At 42.3% G+C, this 18,598-nt stretch overlaps 1 protein-coding gene across 1 annotated transcript in view; it reads left to right on the top strand.

Moving 5' to 3' along the window:
• CDHR3 (cadherin related family member 3) overlaps window positions 1-18,373 on the top strand; it is a 34,122-nt gene extending 15,749 nt beyond the window's left edge. Inside the window, exons 8-19 of the mRNA XM_071552646.1 lie at window positions 922-1,111; window positions 1,419-1,587; window positions 3,057-3,156; window positions 3,296-3,394; window positions 4,020-4,246; window positions 5,752-5,923; window positions 7,467-7,711; window positions 10,269-10,450; window positions 11,825-11,838; window positions 13,373-13,404; window positions 14,388-14,436; window positions 17,193-18,373. Coding sequence (XP_071408747.1) covers window positions 922-1,111; window positions 1,419-1,587; window positions 3,057-3,156; window positions 3,296-3,394; window positions 4,020-4,246; window positions 5,752-5,923; window positions 7,467-7,711; window positions 10,269-10,450; window positions 11,825-11,838; window positions 13,373-13,404; window positions 14,388-14,436; window positions 17,193-17,461 — 1,748 coding nt within the window. The 3' untranslated portion in view covers window positions 17,462-18,373. The remainder of the gene's footprint in view (window positions 1-921; window positions 1,112-1,418; window positions 1,588-3,056; window positions 3,157-3,295; window positions 3,395-4,019; window positions 4,247-5,751; window positions 5,924-7,466; window positions 7,712-10,268; window positions 10,451-11,824; window positions 11,839-13,372; window positions 13,405-14,387; window positions 14,437-17,192) is intronic.
• Window positions 18,374-18,598: the final 225 nt, after the last annotated feature.

Raw genomic sequence — 18,598 nt, 5'->3', positions numbered from 1 at the left:
TCCTTCCTAGCATTAAGGTGCACAACAAATCTACACCTCAGGTTCATTGTTCCATTCATGACCCTCCTCAGGTAAGGCCATCCAAAACAGTCCCCTCTCTCATGGTGGTCTTACCTCCCTCCTCCTCTCTGGAGTCCATATAACTGTTCTCCAGAGGTTTGTGTTGCAGGGCTGGCATTCAATGACTGATTTGCTCCTTGTCTGCTCTTGCTTTAGAAGTGCTTATCACAGCTGTGACAGGTACCATACTACACAGTGCTGTGGGGGATCCTTAAATGCTTTGGATTCCCTATGCCCTTCAGCCATGTATTGTCACCCTCCCTCTCAACTACACTCAAAAAGGCAGAGGACATATACACCTTTGTGCTCTGGGAATAGTACTGGACTGTGCCATAAAAACCTTCTATTTTTGAACGGAGGCTAATAGAAGTGGAAAAAATATTAAGTGAAGGGCTTACCAGAGCACTTGACACAGTGTGTGACAGCTAAGAGCAGCTCTGCTGATGGACCAGTAGATTTGGAGGTGCTGAAGGATGCACAGTAGAAAGTGAAGCAGTCTCACTAGCTAGAGAGCAAGGACAGCACTGGGATTAGCAGCTCATTGTCCCTGATGCTCTGTGAATGCACTCAACTCTGACTTGCACTAGCAACTTGAAAGGGAAACCTAAACTGATTTATAAACCCTCCTCTGAGGCCTCCTAAGGCCTGTTTTTGAGCAGTGAGTATGTAGCCATTAGCCTTAGCCAGAATACAGTCATTTTGTATTACTTTAAAAAAACAACTAAACCAGACATGATTTTCACAGAGTAGAAGACTTTGGTACCTGTCTACTGAGCTCCCCTGTCCTCTTGCATGTACACCATGACCATTTGTTACTCCCCGCCATGGTGAATGTCTAACTTCTGGCTGCTCTCTGCCCAGCGACTGGAGTGCTGCAGATGACCGGGAGAATCGACCGAGACGCCCTCCCACTGCGGCTCCATCCCAGCATCTCCCTGAGAGTCCGGGTGGAGGACAGTCCCAGCAATGGCCACACCCGTGAAATGGAGATCACAATCATCATTGAGGATATCAATGACAACTCACCAGAATGCAATCCTTCTGCCTTCAGGTACTGAGGGTCTCATTGCCTTGGTGCTGCCTTGCTGCCCCAGACCGGTGTGCAGTCCAGGGCACATCAGTTGGTCTCCCCAGACCCATAGCTAGAGGTTCAAATGGACATTTATCATTAGCCTGCTGTTAGGGCTGTTGTCTGTCACAACCTATGGATCAGATTCTGTGTTGCTTCATCAATTATTGCCTATTTAGATCTAGGATTTCACCTAGAAAATAAAGCAATGTTTTGGCACATGATATATAAAGAGTTCAAAAGAAGAAATGTAAGTTGCTCTAATGAGAAATGTGTTTGTTTTAAACAGGAAAGAAGTAAATGAAAATACAACTCCTGGGACATTTCTTGTTGATCTTAGAAATTACTGTAAAGATATTGATGTTGATCCATCAAACAATCAATTTAATTTCACTGGATTATCTGGTTTTGGAAGCAATAACTTCGCTCTGGAGTCCACTGTGTCAGGAAGACTTGTGGTCAGTCATTTCAGTAGTCAATATATGAAATACTATAAGGGTTTGTTTAATTTATTGTACAAAAAAAAAGACTGTAATCCATTTCACAGTGGGTATGATATGGAGAATGACTGTTTTGACTGGATGTGAACTAGATACCCTTTGATTGGTTGCTTTCTAATGATTCTACAGAATTTAGTGAACAGAGACTGTTTTCTTCAGTTTTAAATAAATGTGATAGATAAGATTGAAAAAATACCCTTTTTTAGGGAGTGCAAAGCACCAATTTTGATATGGATAACAGAGAAATCTGATGCTATTTCATACCCATTTACTCATGACAGACTGTGGAAGATCCTTGCCATACAGCATAAAGAATTCAAATACTGGAGAAATCCCACACTCAGCAAGTACTTCCCAGCTTCATTGGTCAGAATTGTAAAACCACTTTGAGTGACAAATTTTCCCAGAAGAGTGGTGGGGTTTGCACTTATGTGACTGTATGTCAAAGTATGTGTTCCTTATGCTGATAGCTGCTGGCAAGCCTGCATTGGCCAGAACCCTCACCAGTTCCTGGATGTGTTGAAATGGTGGTTGTTTTGTTGCTTCAAAAAGAAATGTGGGCGACTACAGAAAAAGAGAAACAACAAAAAAATTGGCATTCTGTCTAAAACCAAGAGTGCTACAAGAGCAGTAAAATGATTTTGTATGGTTTACTTTAATTCTGGATCTGAGATATCCTTGTCAATAACTACTGCCCTTCATTGCTTCATCTGCCAACCCAGAAAGCATTTTCCTTGCCGCACAGGATACGATTGCTGTCAGCTGTTTGATCACTGTGTCTTTACAATGTAACAGGCTCTCTGAAGTGACCTGTTCCTCCAGGAGTTTCCCTGTGGAGTTTGATGAACAGTGGATGTCTGTATGTTAGTCCTCCTGCCCCAAAGTTTATGAGTTTATACAGCAAGATAGAGAATTCAGGAGATGAGGATTTAAATCTGTGTGAGCCACTGTTGAGTAACAACTTGGTTCCTGCATAAACGTTTGTAGCTGGACGTGATACCTTCAGTAAATATCTGCAGGCATAAGCTCCAGGAGTAACTACTTTTGTTTAGCAATCTCAGATTCTTGTTGAGCCAACAAAGGGCAGAGTAAACACCCAGCTCATTACACATGCTTTGCATCAACTAGGTAAAAGGTCAAGACCTTATGATCCAAATGAGAAAACTTCCTACACTCGAGGAGAAGAAATTTTGCTGGCAGAGGAAAAGAGTTTGAAATTCCAAGAGACACCAGAGCATGAGCATGTAGAAAAAAAGCCTGGATTCAATCCTGCAATTGATTAATAGCTTTGTTATTCCTATAGAACAACTCTATATGACCAAGAGATAGAGCACACTTACAGAATGCTGAAAAAAGTAATTGCCATACTGTGTACTGTGACTTCACATAAGGAAGTATAAATACAATTGTGTTCCTTTTTAATTTAGATGACTGGAACTATGGATTTAGAGAACCCAGCTAATCCACGAATTGAAGTTTATACTTTGACTGTCAGGGTGCAAGATATTGCCCATCCTAGCTACTTAAGCAAGTATCCCTTTTGCATTTTTTAATAGTTTTCTGTGCTGTAATGGCATGAAGAGAGGAATACCATATGTATTTTGAATATGCATGAGAAAATTTCACAGCCATACTTAACTATGATTTAATCTTGTTTTATTTCCAGATATCATCTACATTTACATCAGGATAAAGCCTGTGAATGAATTTTTTCCAGTCTTCAGTAATTTACCTTATGTATTTAATGTTTCAGAAATTACTAAAGGTACAGTAACACTTACATGATAGGCATAATATTGTCACGTTGGTGAGTACACTCCTCACAAGAATTTTCATATATTTAATGAGGGGAATGGCTCGAAGTTCCAGTTCAACCAGGGTCTCACCATACAACCACCTACTACCCATAAATAGACTAAACTGGCAAAAACTCCAATTGTACAGATGGAAGCTGAGACACAGACAAATTCAGCAATTGCACAAGAAATCTGTGACAGTGCCAGGAAATGAACTCAGATGTCTTGTTTTAGACTGTCTTTCTGCTCTTTGCTAAATTAGCCTTTTGGAGGGACTGTGATGGTGCAAAGAAACCATTATAGACTGACACAGACAAGTGAGGACTCCCTTGGCCCAGTCATGGTGCTCTTCTGTTGTGGTTCTCTGCAGACTCTCTGTGTTTGGTGTTCCCTGCTGGCAGGCAAACCCATGCAGGGGAGCCATGGCATGGTGTGGGGAACTAGTGCTTCTCACACTATTGCTTTGCTTTTCTGGGGGGTGAAAAACTCTAAACCGAATCTTTAGTTCAGTTTCACCAAGATTTTGTTGGAACAAGTAATTTGTACCTCCTGTTCCCTAAAATGTTAATGAAATATATATTTTCTGTCTCTCAGTTGGATCCAGCATTGGAAGAGTGCATGCCACAGACAAGGACTGGCCACCCACTCTCATCACTTATTCCATTGTAGCTGGAGGAGGCACCAGGGATTACACAAATATCTTCTGGATCAGCCCAACCAAAGGAGATGTGAGGATTTTAGCTAGATTAGACTATGAAGCAACTCAGAAACACATTTTCACAGTACAAGCCTCAGACCAAGAGAAGTCTACAACAGCATCAGTGAGTAAATCTACTCCTTGCCCTTTATCTACATTTTTCTCTTTTCTTTCTGGCAAGAACAGTAAGACATTGGGCCAAACAATTCGATCTGCACAGGGTTGTATATTACTCAGATGAAACAGGTTTAGTCAGTTCTCTCGGTTCATTTCTTACCAAAACAATTAAAGTAGTATTTTAATATTTTTAACTTCATGGGTTTTGTTTCTCAGTCTTTTTTAATTTTACCTGGGCAGTGAAATTTGTTCTGTGCCACAGACAATTTAAGTTTTTCTTTATGACTACATATATACCAGAAAATAGAAAAAGGATAGGGTCTTGAGGCCAGGTAGGACAATCTAATTGTAGCCATGCTTAGTGACAAATCCTTTTTGGAACCAGTGTAGTGTTCCTTGGCCCTTAAACATCATTTTGATATTGTCTGCGATGTTTCTTCACTGCAAAGCATCCAAAATAATGTGAGAATTGTGTTGCAGCCCATCAGAATTGTGATTTCATGGTGTGGTCCAGAGAAGATGTGCTACATACCTTGGGGATGGGCGGAGGGCTTGGGCAGCCTCTTGGGTTAGTGTCAGAGGCCTACTGGAGTTGAACCCTTACATGTGCCTTCCCCTGACTGTGATCTATTCTTTACCCTGACGGTGCTATCTGGTAGGAGCCAACACCATGCCAGGCACCAGTGATAACATTTAACAGCAGGGTTGTGCTCTAGTTTGTTGCCCAGACCTATTTTATCCAGAAAAAAAATATCCCAGTGTCCTTCACAGGCAGACTTTTTACTTCCTTTCACATTTTCTTTCTTGTGACTGCTTCACATTTGATTTTTGCCCATCTCTTGGAGGTAACACAAGTACTAGGCCTCCATTTTATTACAGCAAAACACCACCCATAGAAATGCTAGGTGGGAGGTACTTAATCTCTTTATTATCTATAATATTTCAAGGTGATAATTACTGAAAATTCAGCATCAGAAGATTTTAATGATGACAAATTTATCTATTGCCTGACTAAGAAAGAACTTTGAGAAGGGTAACCTTTTACTCTCAGCCAGATAATCCCAGCTGACATTAAACACATCTGGTGCTACTCAGGGTGCTCCCAGCCATGCATAAGGCCATTACCAGCATTTCTCTCTCATTGGGAACAGTCTATAAGCACTCTTTCTTCCATGGATCATGCACTGAATGATTATTAAATATGCTAGGAAGCCAACTAATGACTGTGAAGCAATTAGAGAGGTTTGAAAGGGAGTTTAATGAATATGTGGTACTATTATTATTTCTCATTCTAACTATGACACAATTCAGGTTATTCAAATGTCAGCTTGAAAACTCCACAGTTTTGGAAGATGGTTCAGGTTAAGGAACCTGTTCCCAGAAGAGCACTGATCACAAGAAGAATTGAAGTACAAATGACCACAGACATTTTCTGACAGCAACTAGATGACAAGCAGAGTTCAGCGCTCAGCAGTGGAGCAGCTTCAGCATGCTATTTCTCTTTTCTTTTAGGTAACTGTGAATGTTTTAGAAGTAAATGATGAAGAACCAGTTTGTTCACCCAATTTCTATTCATTTCAAATCCCAGTCAGCTTAGCTGTTGGGACCAATATTAATGGCTTCAGGATTGAATGTCAAGATCGTGATTCTGATCCCAGGTCTTTCCGTTACTTCATTAATGAAGGTACCGTGTCACACTCTGCTAGCTGGGAACAGTGAAAAAATTAGTGAAGGCTGATGGTTCACTTGGATTTGTAAAGAAAAATATAACACAGTTTATGTGCTATTTCTCGTGGTGAGCAAGTTCTGCACATCATTACTTTTCTGCTTACCAAAAGAGATGTCTCTCCACAAGCTGGCTGCTGGTGTTAACACCTGCAACCATTTCCTCACAAAACTGGATTGCTTACCACATGAATTATTTGGCAATTAATTACATAGTTGTCACAAACTTTAGAAGAATGAGCTGGAATGATATGCACTGTCAAATTTCCCTTCCAATGGCTGCTGAGTAAAAGTTGTGAGACACGATGGAGAATTCTTGTTAGTCTGCATATCACACATCTAGATGCTGGTCCACAGTTAAAAACTGCTCAGACCTGCATGTCCTAGATCTGTGCTGTATCCATTAAACCTCCATGTTAAAAACCCTTATTTGAACCTACAGTTATATCCACTTGGAGAAATGTTATGGGATGACATTCAGCTTCACAAAAAAAGGGAACACACTTTCTTGCAGTAATTACTTTTTTGTTGCTAAGGTGACTGCTGTGAAGAAGGGAGCAGACTGCCCAGATGCCAGTAAAAAACTGAGAGCATCCAAAGAGCATCTCTGTCCTACTTCAGCCCCTTGATGCCAGAGAGAGAGCTCTGCAGCAGTGGTATTGACACATGAACCCATACAACGTCTGTGTTTGTGTCAGTCAGTCAGGGTCTGCCCACAGGTCCAGTTCTGGCAGTCCAGAAGTGAGCTGTGCCATGCGCTTGGCCTCTGAGCCATAGAGTAGCCCATGGCTCATTCTGTGCTGTACAATAGACAGGGCTTTCAAGGTCACACCAACTCTGGAACTCTATGGGGCAACAAGAACAAAATCTTTTCATGGCTCTGATCTCCTGTATGTGTGGTCTGTCCAAGGCCTAAGACCTGGGGGTGTTCTACCAACTTGTGAGCAGCTCTTCAGCTACAAGGACAAAAAGCAATGGGTGAGCAGTCAGCATCCCTGAACTCTCCTCCCTGCCCCATGGTGCAGACAAAGCCCTGGAGGCAAGGAATTATTAATGTCTTTGAGTCATTAGCTCTCTTCTGGGAGACCTCTTCAAAGGCCACTGGGCAGAGGGAGAAGCCATGGAGAGGGGCTGGATTGACACTCCAGGGACATCCCAGTAGTGGAATAAGCCCTGACACAATGTGGGGTCTTCACCCCAGTTAGGTGTTGCTGGGTGCTCCCCAGGATGTTAAGGACAAGTCACACCAGTGACCTCTTATGTGCCTTACGGCTCTGAAGTGTTTCTACAGCCTCCTCTCAGCTGTATCCCCATAGAGGGTCTTATTCTATATTGTAATACTTTTATGACTGTATTGTTTTAAATTATTTCATGTGGTATCAGAAAGATCAAGGAGCCATTCTTGTGACTGGCATTTCACCGCATCTCATCTCTGTTCCACACATTTACTTCACAGTGGGATTAAAGTAATTTTTTGGCATGTTGGTGTTACTTTTTTGCAGGCAATGAGAACAATCATTTCACCTTTTCACCAAGTGCTGGCTCCAACACGTCTTGGCTGATTCTTGCATCACAGTTTGACTATGAGAGTGGTCTTGATACAAGCTGGATTTACAGTCTGCGTGTCTACATAACAGATGACAATTTACTATCTGTCAGGGACAAAACTACACACTTAATTAAAACTGGAGTGGTAACTTTAAGCATCAGAGTTATCCCAAACCCAACTACTGCCATTACCACAACGGTGAGTTCACTGAAATTTATGTCCAGTTCTGCATTTCCATTAGGAACTAATCTCCACAGGAGTGAAGAAAAAGGGGTAGGTGTATGCAAAAGGAAAGCAAAAACCTAGAGTGGGCCCAGTCTTGGGAAGTGCTGAGCCCTGTGCTCTTATGATGAAGCCAGAAGTGCCTGATGTGCTTAGTGCCATGAAGCATTATTCCCAGGCACAGAGTCATAACATGCGTTTTGTATTTCAGTTTCTAAAACAAAAAGGGCAAGTGGCCAAGGGACTGGGCATGCTGCCATTACCATGCAACCGGAAAGTTAAAGATTTTGGCAGCTTTATTAATAAGGAAAGAGCAGGGATTAACCTTTGCCTGGAACCTTAAAATTACCTCATGCATTTTGCACTACTTCTTTTTTTATTCATAGCTATTCACTCCCTCAGCTGCCTTGCACTTCTGTGCTCTTTTTTAGCAGTGGAACATATTATCTGTGTCTACCAAAGCTGAAACAGATAACAAGAACAAGAACAAGAAATCCTCATCACTTGGAAGGGTCTTTATTCCATCCCTGAGGTCACCATTGTGTAAAGCCTGGAGCAGCCTGTCAGGAACTGAAGCAGTTGTGCACAGCCTCAGCTTGTCACTGAGGTTTCAGCAGGTTTCAGACAACAAATTTAGGGGTGTGGGATGCACCTTTTCTGAGCTCACTGCTCACGTGGTGGTCCATAGCTAAGCTGGGGAAGCCTGCACAGCTTTTGGCAGCCCAGGTGGGATCTGGTCTGGCACAGCCTGTGGGGCTGTGGGGCTGTGTCCCAGCAACACAGTTCACTCCTCTGCGCAGCCATCCCAGGCAAAGTCTGGTTTACCAGCTTAATTTTGGAACTCGTTTCTATCAGGCTGCTGCAGGATGTGAGGAGAGTTTGCTGTTGTCTTGCCTGCAGAAGCAGCACAGCCTGAGAGTATGGGGCATTCTGTCCCCATCCCTGTGCTGGTCTACTCCTTCATCCCTTGCTGCACCATCTTCCATCATCCAGAGCCCATCCATTTCCTGCCTGCCTGCAGAGGGCATTACTCTTTTCCCTCTTGCACACAGGAATGAAAATATGAGTATCCAAGGTAAAAGAGCTCTTCACTGTACAATGGTCTGGGTCTCCTAGAGGCTACTGAGCCAGAACCAAAGGATCCTGCAAACACTACACACTAGTCTGGAAGGTTTTGTATGAAAATGCTTAGATCCAAATTTGCAGACTGATTAATAACCCTGTTATTATCTAATGATCTGTTGGGAAGGAATGAATGGTTTTCTCACAGCCTTCTACTCCCCCTACTTGATGTGGAAATGAAAAGCTAAGCTGAATAAACTTATTCTGTGTTTCTTTCCCGTGCTTTACCACAAATACAAACAGTCTCAAACACATACCACAGCATTAAATCTGCCTCCCCAGAGATATCAGCTTTCCACTTTGAGTCTATTTTCCAGAAGAGCACTTCCATTACAGCAAGTTCTCCCATCACTACTCATGTGTGTAGTGAAGCAACTTGATGAATCAGATGCTGGAAGGCCGGTAGTGTAGAACACAAGTCCTGTCACAAAAAGTCACTTGTGACTTTAGTCCAAGTGGTGAGATTATTTGAGAATTTCTCTAAGGATGGGATGTATCTTTTATTGACAAGGCTAAACAGATTATTTTAAAATTATTGTGGAAAGAAATAGACAACCCACTAAATTTCATACACAGTGTGATTATAAATGTCTCAAAGAAAATTAAATAAAACTTCAGTAGATGATCAAATCTAATAGTACAACACCGGGTAATGAGCCAGGTAGAGCAAATGAATCACTTCTGAAATGTGAGGTTAGTTTCATGATGAGACCTTAATGAATGAGTTGCTAGCACCAAGTGATGTGCCAGCTCAGAGATGTGTCTCCTGACACTCAGGAAGATGTGGGAGATTGCAACTGCTCAGGAAATGTGGGTTTTCCCTTCTGGAACAAGTCACAGGGTGAAAAAAAAAAAGCAGTTTCATTTCTATTTGTACAATAATCCAGTTCCTTAGGGTTCAACTTCTTTTACAAAGGTGGCTGAACGATGACTACAGTGAAGATGACCTACTTCCAGTTTTGCCTTAGGTAACAAGAAACCATTATCTCAGTAATGGCAGTATTCCCTGAACTTGCTCACCCTCCAACAGTATGCTTACACTCTCTCGGGCAACCTGTGGCTTTTAAGCTCCACCATGACATGCTTGCTTTAATGTAAGATATTGAAACATGATATGGAACCTCCTTTTTGGATTTTGAGCAGGCTCCATTTCACCTGCCTTTGTTTGCTCCAGGAGCTCAGTGATCCACCTCAGCCACCTGAGCTGCATTGGCAGTTAGCAGGCAGGTCGTGGGGTGAATCACTGCCTCCAGCAGACACTATTTCGCTCTGCCCATCGTCTGCAGAGCCCTGGGGCAAGCCTGGACCAGGTGCTTCAATGCAGAATTTAAACCACATGAAAGGTGCTGTTGGTGACAGTAACTTTACAAGTATTCAGCCTTAAGGAACTTTTCCTGTTTTCCTTTAAAAGCCTGGCTTCACTGTTGTGACAAAAAGGGAGAACCTCTACTCCACATCAGCGTGGTATGTGCCGTTTGTCATCACCCTCGGCAGTTTGATGCTCCTGGGTCTGCTGGTCTTCCTGGGCTTCCTGCTGGTGACCTGTGTCCGCACCCGCTGCCCTCCGGCAGGGAGAGCACACGGCACACCTCTGTGAGTCCCCCCAAATGCCATGCTGGGGAAGTCTCCAGCAGCACCTGGCAATGACAGGGTTAGCTCAGGGCTTCCAGCCACAGTAAAATCTACACTTTAAATCTTTTATGGTATTGTGCCCTTCACTGTAGTAAAAGCCGCTCCTGGCTATAGTGATATTTAGTGTTAGTGATATGAATTCAAGGAAAAATGTCCATGGTGGGTTTTTTCTTGGGTTTATTAACATTAGCATTAGCTGAAGGTAGCAGTGGAATTAGCAATTATGACCTATAAAGGCAGCTATGCTCGTGAAGCTCAGTCAGAGCCTGTGCCAGACTGTGCTGCCCACAGCAAATATAAACACTTTTGGTTTGTATTTGACCCCCATTCCAAGGAAGTTCCCATCAAGGTAGTTACTGGATGAAGTTTCCTTCCTCTTGGCTACAGATGCCAGAGTTCTTTGAAAATCTTGGTGCTCATGCCAAATTCGTTGTTCTGGCAAAACTCCTGCAGATTTCCTGTTTTACCCAAGCCAGTTGCAAGACTCTAGCCCATAAAGCTTAATGGTACCTCTAAATGCTTGTGCTTGGCAAAGCCATGGAAACACCTGGGACTGGGCTCTGGTTCACTGTGGGAAGTGCAGAGATCCCTGCTGGCTGCCTTCTCAGTGTGCTGGGGCCAGGCTGCCTCTAAATTGACTTTTTACTTTGCAAAACAAAGATAAACAGTCCTTTAAGTGGACTGGGCTTTAAAAAAAATGGATTTCTGTGAGTATTCTCTGGATTTGGACATAAATTTAGAAGTTACAGGAAATGTAAAGAGGTAATATATGACTGTGATTTTAATTCAAATAGTGTGTGCAAGGCATTTAGCAACTTGTGATAAAAATGACAAATAAACCTAAGCTATGGTTATTATTTATTAATATGGAAAATGATTCATTTGGAGCCAGGCTCTCCCATTAAAAAGCAATTTCTATATTTTCAAAAACATTTACAACTTTTCCAGTCTTTTAAAAGGTATTATCTGAGCAGATCAGATCCAAAAAGCTGACCTTCCTCCAAGGATGGAACAAGATGACCATATCTGAAAATATATATTTCCAGATTACATAAATCCGTCATGCTATCGTCAATCAGACTTTATTGGTTTACTATCATCCCTTCTTGAAGAGGTGTTAGAGCAGTGCTCAAGGCTGCTTTCCTGTTTGAGTACAGCATTAAACAATGCAGGCCTTCAGTGAAAGCAAAACCAGAAACCAAACACATCAGACAGATCTCAGAACTCAAGAAAACACATCCTTCTGGTCAAATGAAAGAGAACAAAGCATGACATTTTTATGTAGGCAAAAGTATGACATTTATTAACTGCACTCAATCTTTTTCTTCGTTACAGGATAAACATCCCAGGTATGTACCTCTATTTTACATTTCAGTGCTTCACAAAGAGACCGTGTATATGATACAGTGTAAGATTTGTAAACTAATTTCTAGACAAATTAATTTGACCCACTACAAGGGTACTGAGATTAGATAAGCCTGGCCAGTTATGGGAGGCCTGACTAAATGATTTCATGGTCCTTTTGCTGTTCAAATCTATTAACTATGAGGTAAGAACCAAATCCAGAGTAACATGGTATTCTAGCATGAATGCTAAACAATGACTGTATTTTTAGATAAGATTCATATACTATCTGTTAAAAAATAATCCCACCCATCTATAGCACCTTCAAGAGCCCTCTCTACTCTAATTCCCTGTTCTCTGATAATTTCATTTGTTCTCTTCACAATATTACTTCATGTACTTTCTCTGATCATTTCATTTGTTCCCTTCACATTATTACTTTATGTACTTTATATTCATTTTAAAGTATTGGTGCTTTTAAAGGAGTTTGGATAACTTAGCAGGGGCACAAGTTGCACATGAAAAAGCATGCTTTTTAAAGTAGTCTTGTTCCTTTTATCCCATTAGCTTTCTGCTAGCAAGCATTGCTCATAGGAGCTCAGTAGGACTCTGTTCTTTAACTCCTTCTCCTCAGTTAGTATCTTCCGGCTTGAAAAAACACAACACTAACAAACCCCACAAAATTAGCTGTTCTCTTGGTTGCCCAGTTTGAGACATTTCAGCATTGGCTGGTGTCCAAAAAATGAATGCTTGGTGCTTTCTGAAAAACTGGTTCCTAAATGCTGGGCAGTAAAGGCCAGACGGAACAGGTTTGCCATCACTGCTCAAGTTGAGACCCATCTGCAGCACTTCAGAGTATTGCACACCTGGCTGCAAAGCCCATTGGCGGCCACACAAACAGTTCTCCAAAGAAAGCCCATTAAACAAATGGGCAAGGAGTGAGCAAGAAGAAATCACAGTAACTAGCTGGGTATCATCCATGAATGCGTGCTGTCAGGATGCCCATGGCATTGCTGCTGTATTTGTTTGCATGTGGAATGAGTTAACAGTGTGGTAAATTCACACAACCAAACTGTTCTTCAATCTGAATTTTACTTGACTGAAACTGCAGCACTTTCCTATTTTGTCTCCAAGTGGGTGTTTGAAAGTTTTGGAACTACAAACATTCATGGAAAACAATAATCTATATTTATAGTTCAGATATCCCCAAAGGTGAACTTCTATACACATTCATATTATTTAAAAAGGGAAATTCATTTAATAAAACATTGTCGATCATTCATTACTGAAGGAATAAAACTTTTCAAGGCTAGATTTCTGATTAGTCATCGGCAACTGTGGATTCTCACTCTAAAATACTATGAAGGAGTTTTCTTTTCAAAAGCTTTTCAGCATTGGAAAAGAAACAAGACTCATTTGAGATGTCTCAGAAGTTAAGGAGCAAGAACATTTATTTGTCTGAGGAAATCTTGGCTTTAGTTTCTATAGTTTCACTCAGAAAAGTCTGATCCTTTACAATATGTGTTTTCCTTTCTGTAGAAAAGAAGAAACCTAAGAAAGAAGTGGTTGTGGTAAGTACTGCTGGCCTAAAACTAAATCCCCATTTTGCCAACCCCATCATGCAACAGGATCATAAGACCCTTTCTATGAAAGGTGCCTGTTTTCCAAGGAGAATATAAAAATGATAGGCAAGGAAAAAAGATTGCCCTCAAGTGCAAACATTTCAGTGCCCCATTCTGTGTTTGAATGCAACACCAGGTGTGAGGGCTGCTCACCTGCACTGGGGCCCCTTTGCTTCCAAGTGCAGAAATTATGTACTTGAGAGGCCAGACAGGCTGCTCCCACAGCAATGACAAGAAGACTCACTGCAGCTACAGAGGTGTGATGACAGGTGCCCCAGCCTCACTGATGGCAGTGGTGTGCTGCTGACACACCACTGTCCTGTGCAGCTGATGCTGACCCACCTGAGTGCAATCAGTAAGGTACATGAGTGTGCCCAAGCTATAAAGAGTCTTGTCTTCATAAGCTGTTTGCAGCAAAATTCCATAGTTGTTTCAATTGTTGTAGGAGTTTCTTTGCTCCCAGATCTCGAGGCTCTTTCCTTTTCATGGACATAATAGCATAAAGGCTGTGATGCTCTCAGGCACATGATATGATTCTTGGAGTAATCCAGTGCACGGCCAGAAGCTGGACTTCAATGATCCTTGTGGAACCCTTACAACTCAGGGCAAGGCACTTTCATCACTTGACTCCCTCTCCTCGTGTTCTTCAGAGAGGGGATTCCCAAACCTCCCTTGTGTGGAGGAGACCATCTTGTGGTTACCCACGTGGAGGCATTTAGTATGTCACACATTATCCATTCTCCTTTGAACATTCCATGGCGAAACCTTACACGACAAATGGCTCTTGTTGCTAGTTAAACCCAGCCTAAAGGAATGCAATATGCAGGTCACACAAATCCATCTCTTCCATGTAGATCACCATTTCCCAGTCACTGCCCCTTCTTACTTAACTAATTCACAGGATTTACTTCACATTTTGTGTCTCTTCACAGACAATGACTAAGCTAAACACCGTCTTTGATGGAGAAGCCAGAGACCCAGGTAATAAAAAGCAGTTAACAGTGGATATGAGTATTTGGCTGGAAACAAACTGGATTAGTTGACTGGTTCGACATTGACTTTTCATGTTTCAGGTTTGCTGTTTTCAAGGAAAATGGGAATTATATCTCACAGACAGTGAAAATCAAGAGTGCCCCAGTAATACTTCTCATGGTAGAATATACTTTTGGTCCTTGAAAGCACACATCCAACAGCCAGATTATGCACTACCCCTCTGCTAAACATGAATGTATAGATGTGGTATAGGGAGGTTGGAGGGGAGGAGGAATTTGCTGCAGTCCTGGTGCTCTGATGCTGTCATGGCTATGTGGTTTCACTCTTTCTACGTCTGGGAAATGTCCAGGACATTAATGTACTGCAGAAGTACTGACTTTGTCTCTTGAACCTCTCCCTAGGTGCAGTGTAGGTGGGTGAGTTACTCACTCCTGCGCAAACTTCTTCCCCTGCAGCAACAGAGCATTGCTGCTCTTTGTCCAAGGCTCAAGCATCTCTTGTTGGGGAGGAAAGGGAAGACCATTTGCTTTTAGAGACAGTTGTGGTGGCATCAGCTACCAGGTGTTGTCACCAGGCTCTAGCTATGCTAACTCTGAGCATGTCTGACTAACCAGCTGGGAAAAGGGAAAATAAGGCAAAAGCTACAAATCTCAGGATGATCCAGGAGTTGTGTGCTTATCCTCTTCTCCAGATGAGAGCCACCGTGTTCTGCAGCCAGGTTCATTATGAAAAAGTATGGTTTTTCATAAGGGTTGATCTGACTTACCTCATTGCCCTGAAACACAGCCCCTGCCTGAGCCGCTCCCTGTGATGCTTGGCCTGGAATTGGGATGCCAAGCCCTGTGCCTAATGGATGATGCAGGGCTGGTAAAATGTGACAGTTAGTTCAGATAGTTCTTTAATAAATAGATCTGAAAATAGGTCTGAAACAATAGGTCTAGAAATTACCCAGAAAAAGGCAGGCTTTTTTCTAGGCTTGGATTCATCTGGCCATTTTCCACCCAAGTGCCTGTACCTTGTGTTTCTTATTAGCTGGCTTGGAGCTGTTGGATGCCTTGAGCTAATGGGAAACACTAGGCATGGAGACTTCAGTAGAATTTGGGCAAACAAATGGGGCTCTACTGTGCAATTAAACACATCCACAAGGCTGCCCAAGGCCAATTTGATCCTGGTCCAAGCCCACCTGCTATTTATAAAGAAATCTGAAGGGATGGGCTCCAAAGTCCCTGCTTTTTCCCTGTGTAATTTTATTTGTAATATATTAAGCATGGACAGCTTCTAGACTGCTGGAAGAGCTGCTTTCCAGTGTCCTTGCAGGACAGCTGGTGGGTCCCTTCCTCAGCAAACCTGACCACACTGGACTTGGGGATATCTGAGCCCATCCAAACTGCACTCCAGAGCCATAGCAATTTTGTCATTCCTGACACAAACATTAAGCTGTAACAAAGCTTCGTGGTGCCAGCAGGGAAAGGTGTGCTCCCCATTCCTGCCCTCTCTTCTCCACAGCTCATCCCAAAACCTAGAGGATCAAGTGTTGCTGGTTTGGAAATGAGATCTAATAATTCCCAGGACATTATGTGTTGAATATGATTAAGAGGGATGGTCAGAAGCTTCTTCCTGATCTAGGCTGCTTTAATGCGCCCACCTTGTAAGCACTCAGAAAAAAAGAACATGTAAAGAGATCCAGTTTCATCTTTAATTGCTTAGATTCTGCTGCAAACTGTAACACGTAGCAACATATAACACCATTTCTTTCCAGGCCATAATGGCCTTTTGTTTGTCTCATATTACTAATCTTTAATTACAAGAAGTTCTCCTGGTTCTTTGTTTAGCAAGAACAGAAATTTAGACTATGAGGCAATCACACTGGAGACATGGCAATTTTTCAACCTATCTCTAGGTAGCAAACAAACTGAAGGAGAAGATATATGCTTTTAATGTACAGGTAGAAATTACCCATAAAATCTAAATAGAAACAGACACCTCTGTAATAAGGAAGTGTAGTCACGTATGCCAAACAACCCAAATTTAACAATATTTTATATATATGAGGGAAACGTACTTTTACAAACTGAAAACACACAGTATTTCACTCTATTCAGGACAATGTGCACAGTAAGCCTTGAAGAAAGTGATTTGTGCAAATGGAGAAAGAACACACACAGCCAAAACTCACTGGAGGGCCCAGATCTCCAAATCTTGTGTCAGCCCAGATGAGCTGCCATGGTCTGGAAGATGTATGCAGCACATGGTGCTCCTAATCAGGTTTTGCTACCTCTGGTAGGCAAGTCTATTTGAAAATAGGCACAGATATCTGCAATGGCCTTATTCCGTATGGCCAAAGACAGAAGTTTGGGGATAGTTAGTCCTTTCAACTAACAACTATGGATGTGTTTGTTACACTGCCCATGTTAATCCATGGTAACTGTAACTTGGATAGAGATATAGGATAAGAAGAAGGCGGTTTTTTTGGAAGAGGAATGTTTTGAATACTCCTATCCCCCAGACTGCAGAGCCAGTTCTTACAGTGGCAGAACAGCAGCTCCTCTGAGTGGCCACTGTGGTGCCCATGTCCCCACACCCTCATGAAGAAATGAGACTTTCCTTCTCAGGGCCACCTCCCCAGCTGAGCTGATTTTCCAAGTGCTTTACATTTGTCATTTCAATGCCATGCTGAGAACTGTCATATCTTAATCTGCTAAAGTGGAAATGATTTTAATCACTTGTCTTTTTATTTTTGCAAGTGACTGGCAGAATGTATGAATTCAACACACGGTCAGGGGCCCGGAGGTGGAAGAAGAGCAATGAGCCCCTTCAGCCAGCACTGGCTGGTCAGGTAACGTCCAGTGCCACAGAAAATAGTGGCCAAGGGACAGACAGAGCAGAGGCAGCAAGCAAGAAACAGCCTTCAGAGAAGAGGAGAGAGCTGACTGCAGCAGCAAAACCAGCTGCCAAGCCCTCAGCAGGGCAATCAGAAACACCAGGTCAAGATGGGCTGAGATTACAAAAGTAGAAAGAGGAGTCTGAGGCCAGGGGCTTATCCTCACCAGTCCTTCAAGGCAGGAACTGACCTCCTATCCCCAAATGAACCCTGCATTGCCACTAAGACAGAGTCCATCAGACTCCAAGATGCCTTCCAAATGACCCCTGACCTGAACAGCCAAAGAATCAGATGTGACTTTTCTCTATATATATCTAGGCTGCAAAAAAAAAAAAAGTGGCCATTGGAACATAAACTGAACCCAAAGGCAGGATGAAGCTGAATGTACCTTTGGCAGGTGCATGTAAGAGTGGGAGAGAAAGGGAGGACATGAAAGCAGGAGAAGAGGAAACAAGAGCAAAGCCAAAGACAGAAGCATTCCCTGCCCACTGTCTGCTGCAGACACTGGCAGTTTCCTCCTGGAAGAGCTCTGCACCTCCAGCCAACACAGCCACATCCTCTGACTGCCTTGGGAATGGAGCATATACACAGATGTGCTTTCTCACCAGTGAATGGGGTCTTTTGTCCCTGCTGAGCAGCAGAATGGGTGAAAAGCACATCAGGGTAGAAACATGTGCTGGTGAAAGCTAAAAATATTTTCTTTTCATTCAGTATTTTATTTCAGCCCTTCCTTGCCCTCCCATCTTGCTGTAGAAAAGACTGTGGCTGGAAAGCAGTTCTGGAGGGGAGAAAACTCACAGCTTGTTGTGGTGTCTCAGGCTGTCATGTCAACACTTTCAGCTTATTTATCTTTCATAACACTAGCAGCATTCAATATCTTCACCTTTGGTATTTCCTCTGGCATATTTAATGCTATGCAGAATCAAGTGGAACACACCAAAAGGAATCATGACAGTAAACACATGGGGTGAAATAATCTTTTCTGAGTGTGGGCATGTATAATGTAAGTGCTGTCGAAGAACCTGATATAAAATAAGCAAATGGTACAAGATTTCAGAAAACTATTTTAATCTGAAGAAAAATAATTATAAATTATGACTTAATACTCCACATCTTGGCTTCTTTTCTTTCCTGATTACAAAAAGGATTTTTGGCAACAAGGGGCTGGTATCAGGTAGCAAAAGAAAATCTTGGTTTAAGTAGAGCAGGGACAGTCAATGAAGATTTTATTCAGTCTGTCAGATACACTGGGGTTTTTTTCATACAATG

The sequence above is a fragment of the Pithys albifrons genome, chromosome 3 (assembly GCF_047495875.1).
Source record: "Pithys albifrons albifrons isolate INPA30051 chromosome 3, PitAlb_v1, whole genome shotgun sequence".
Taxonomy (NCBI): domain Eukaryota; kingdom Metazoa; phylum Chordata; class Aves; order Passeriformes; family Thamnophilidae; genus Pithys; species Pithys albifrons.
This window is presented reverse-complemented; position numbering and strand designations above follow the sequence as displayed.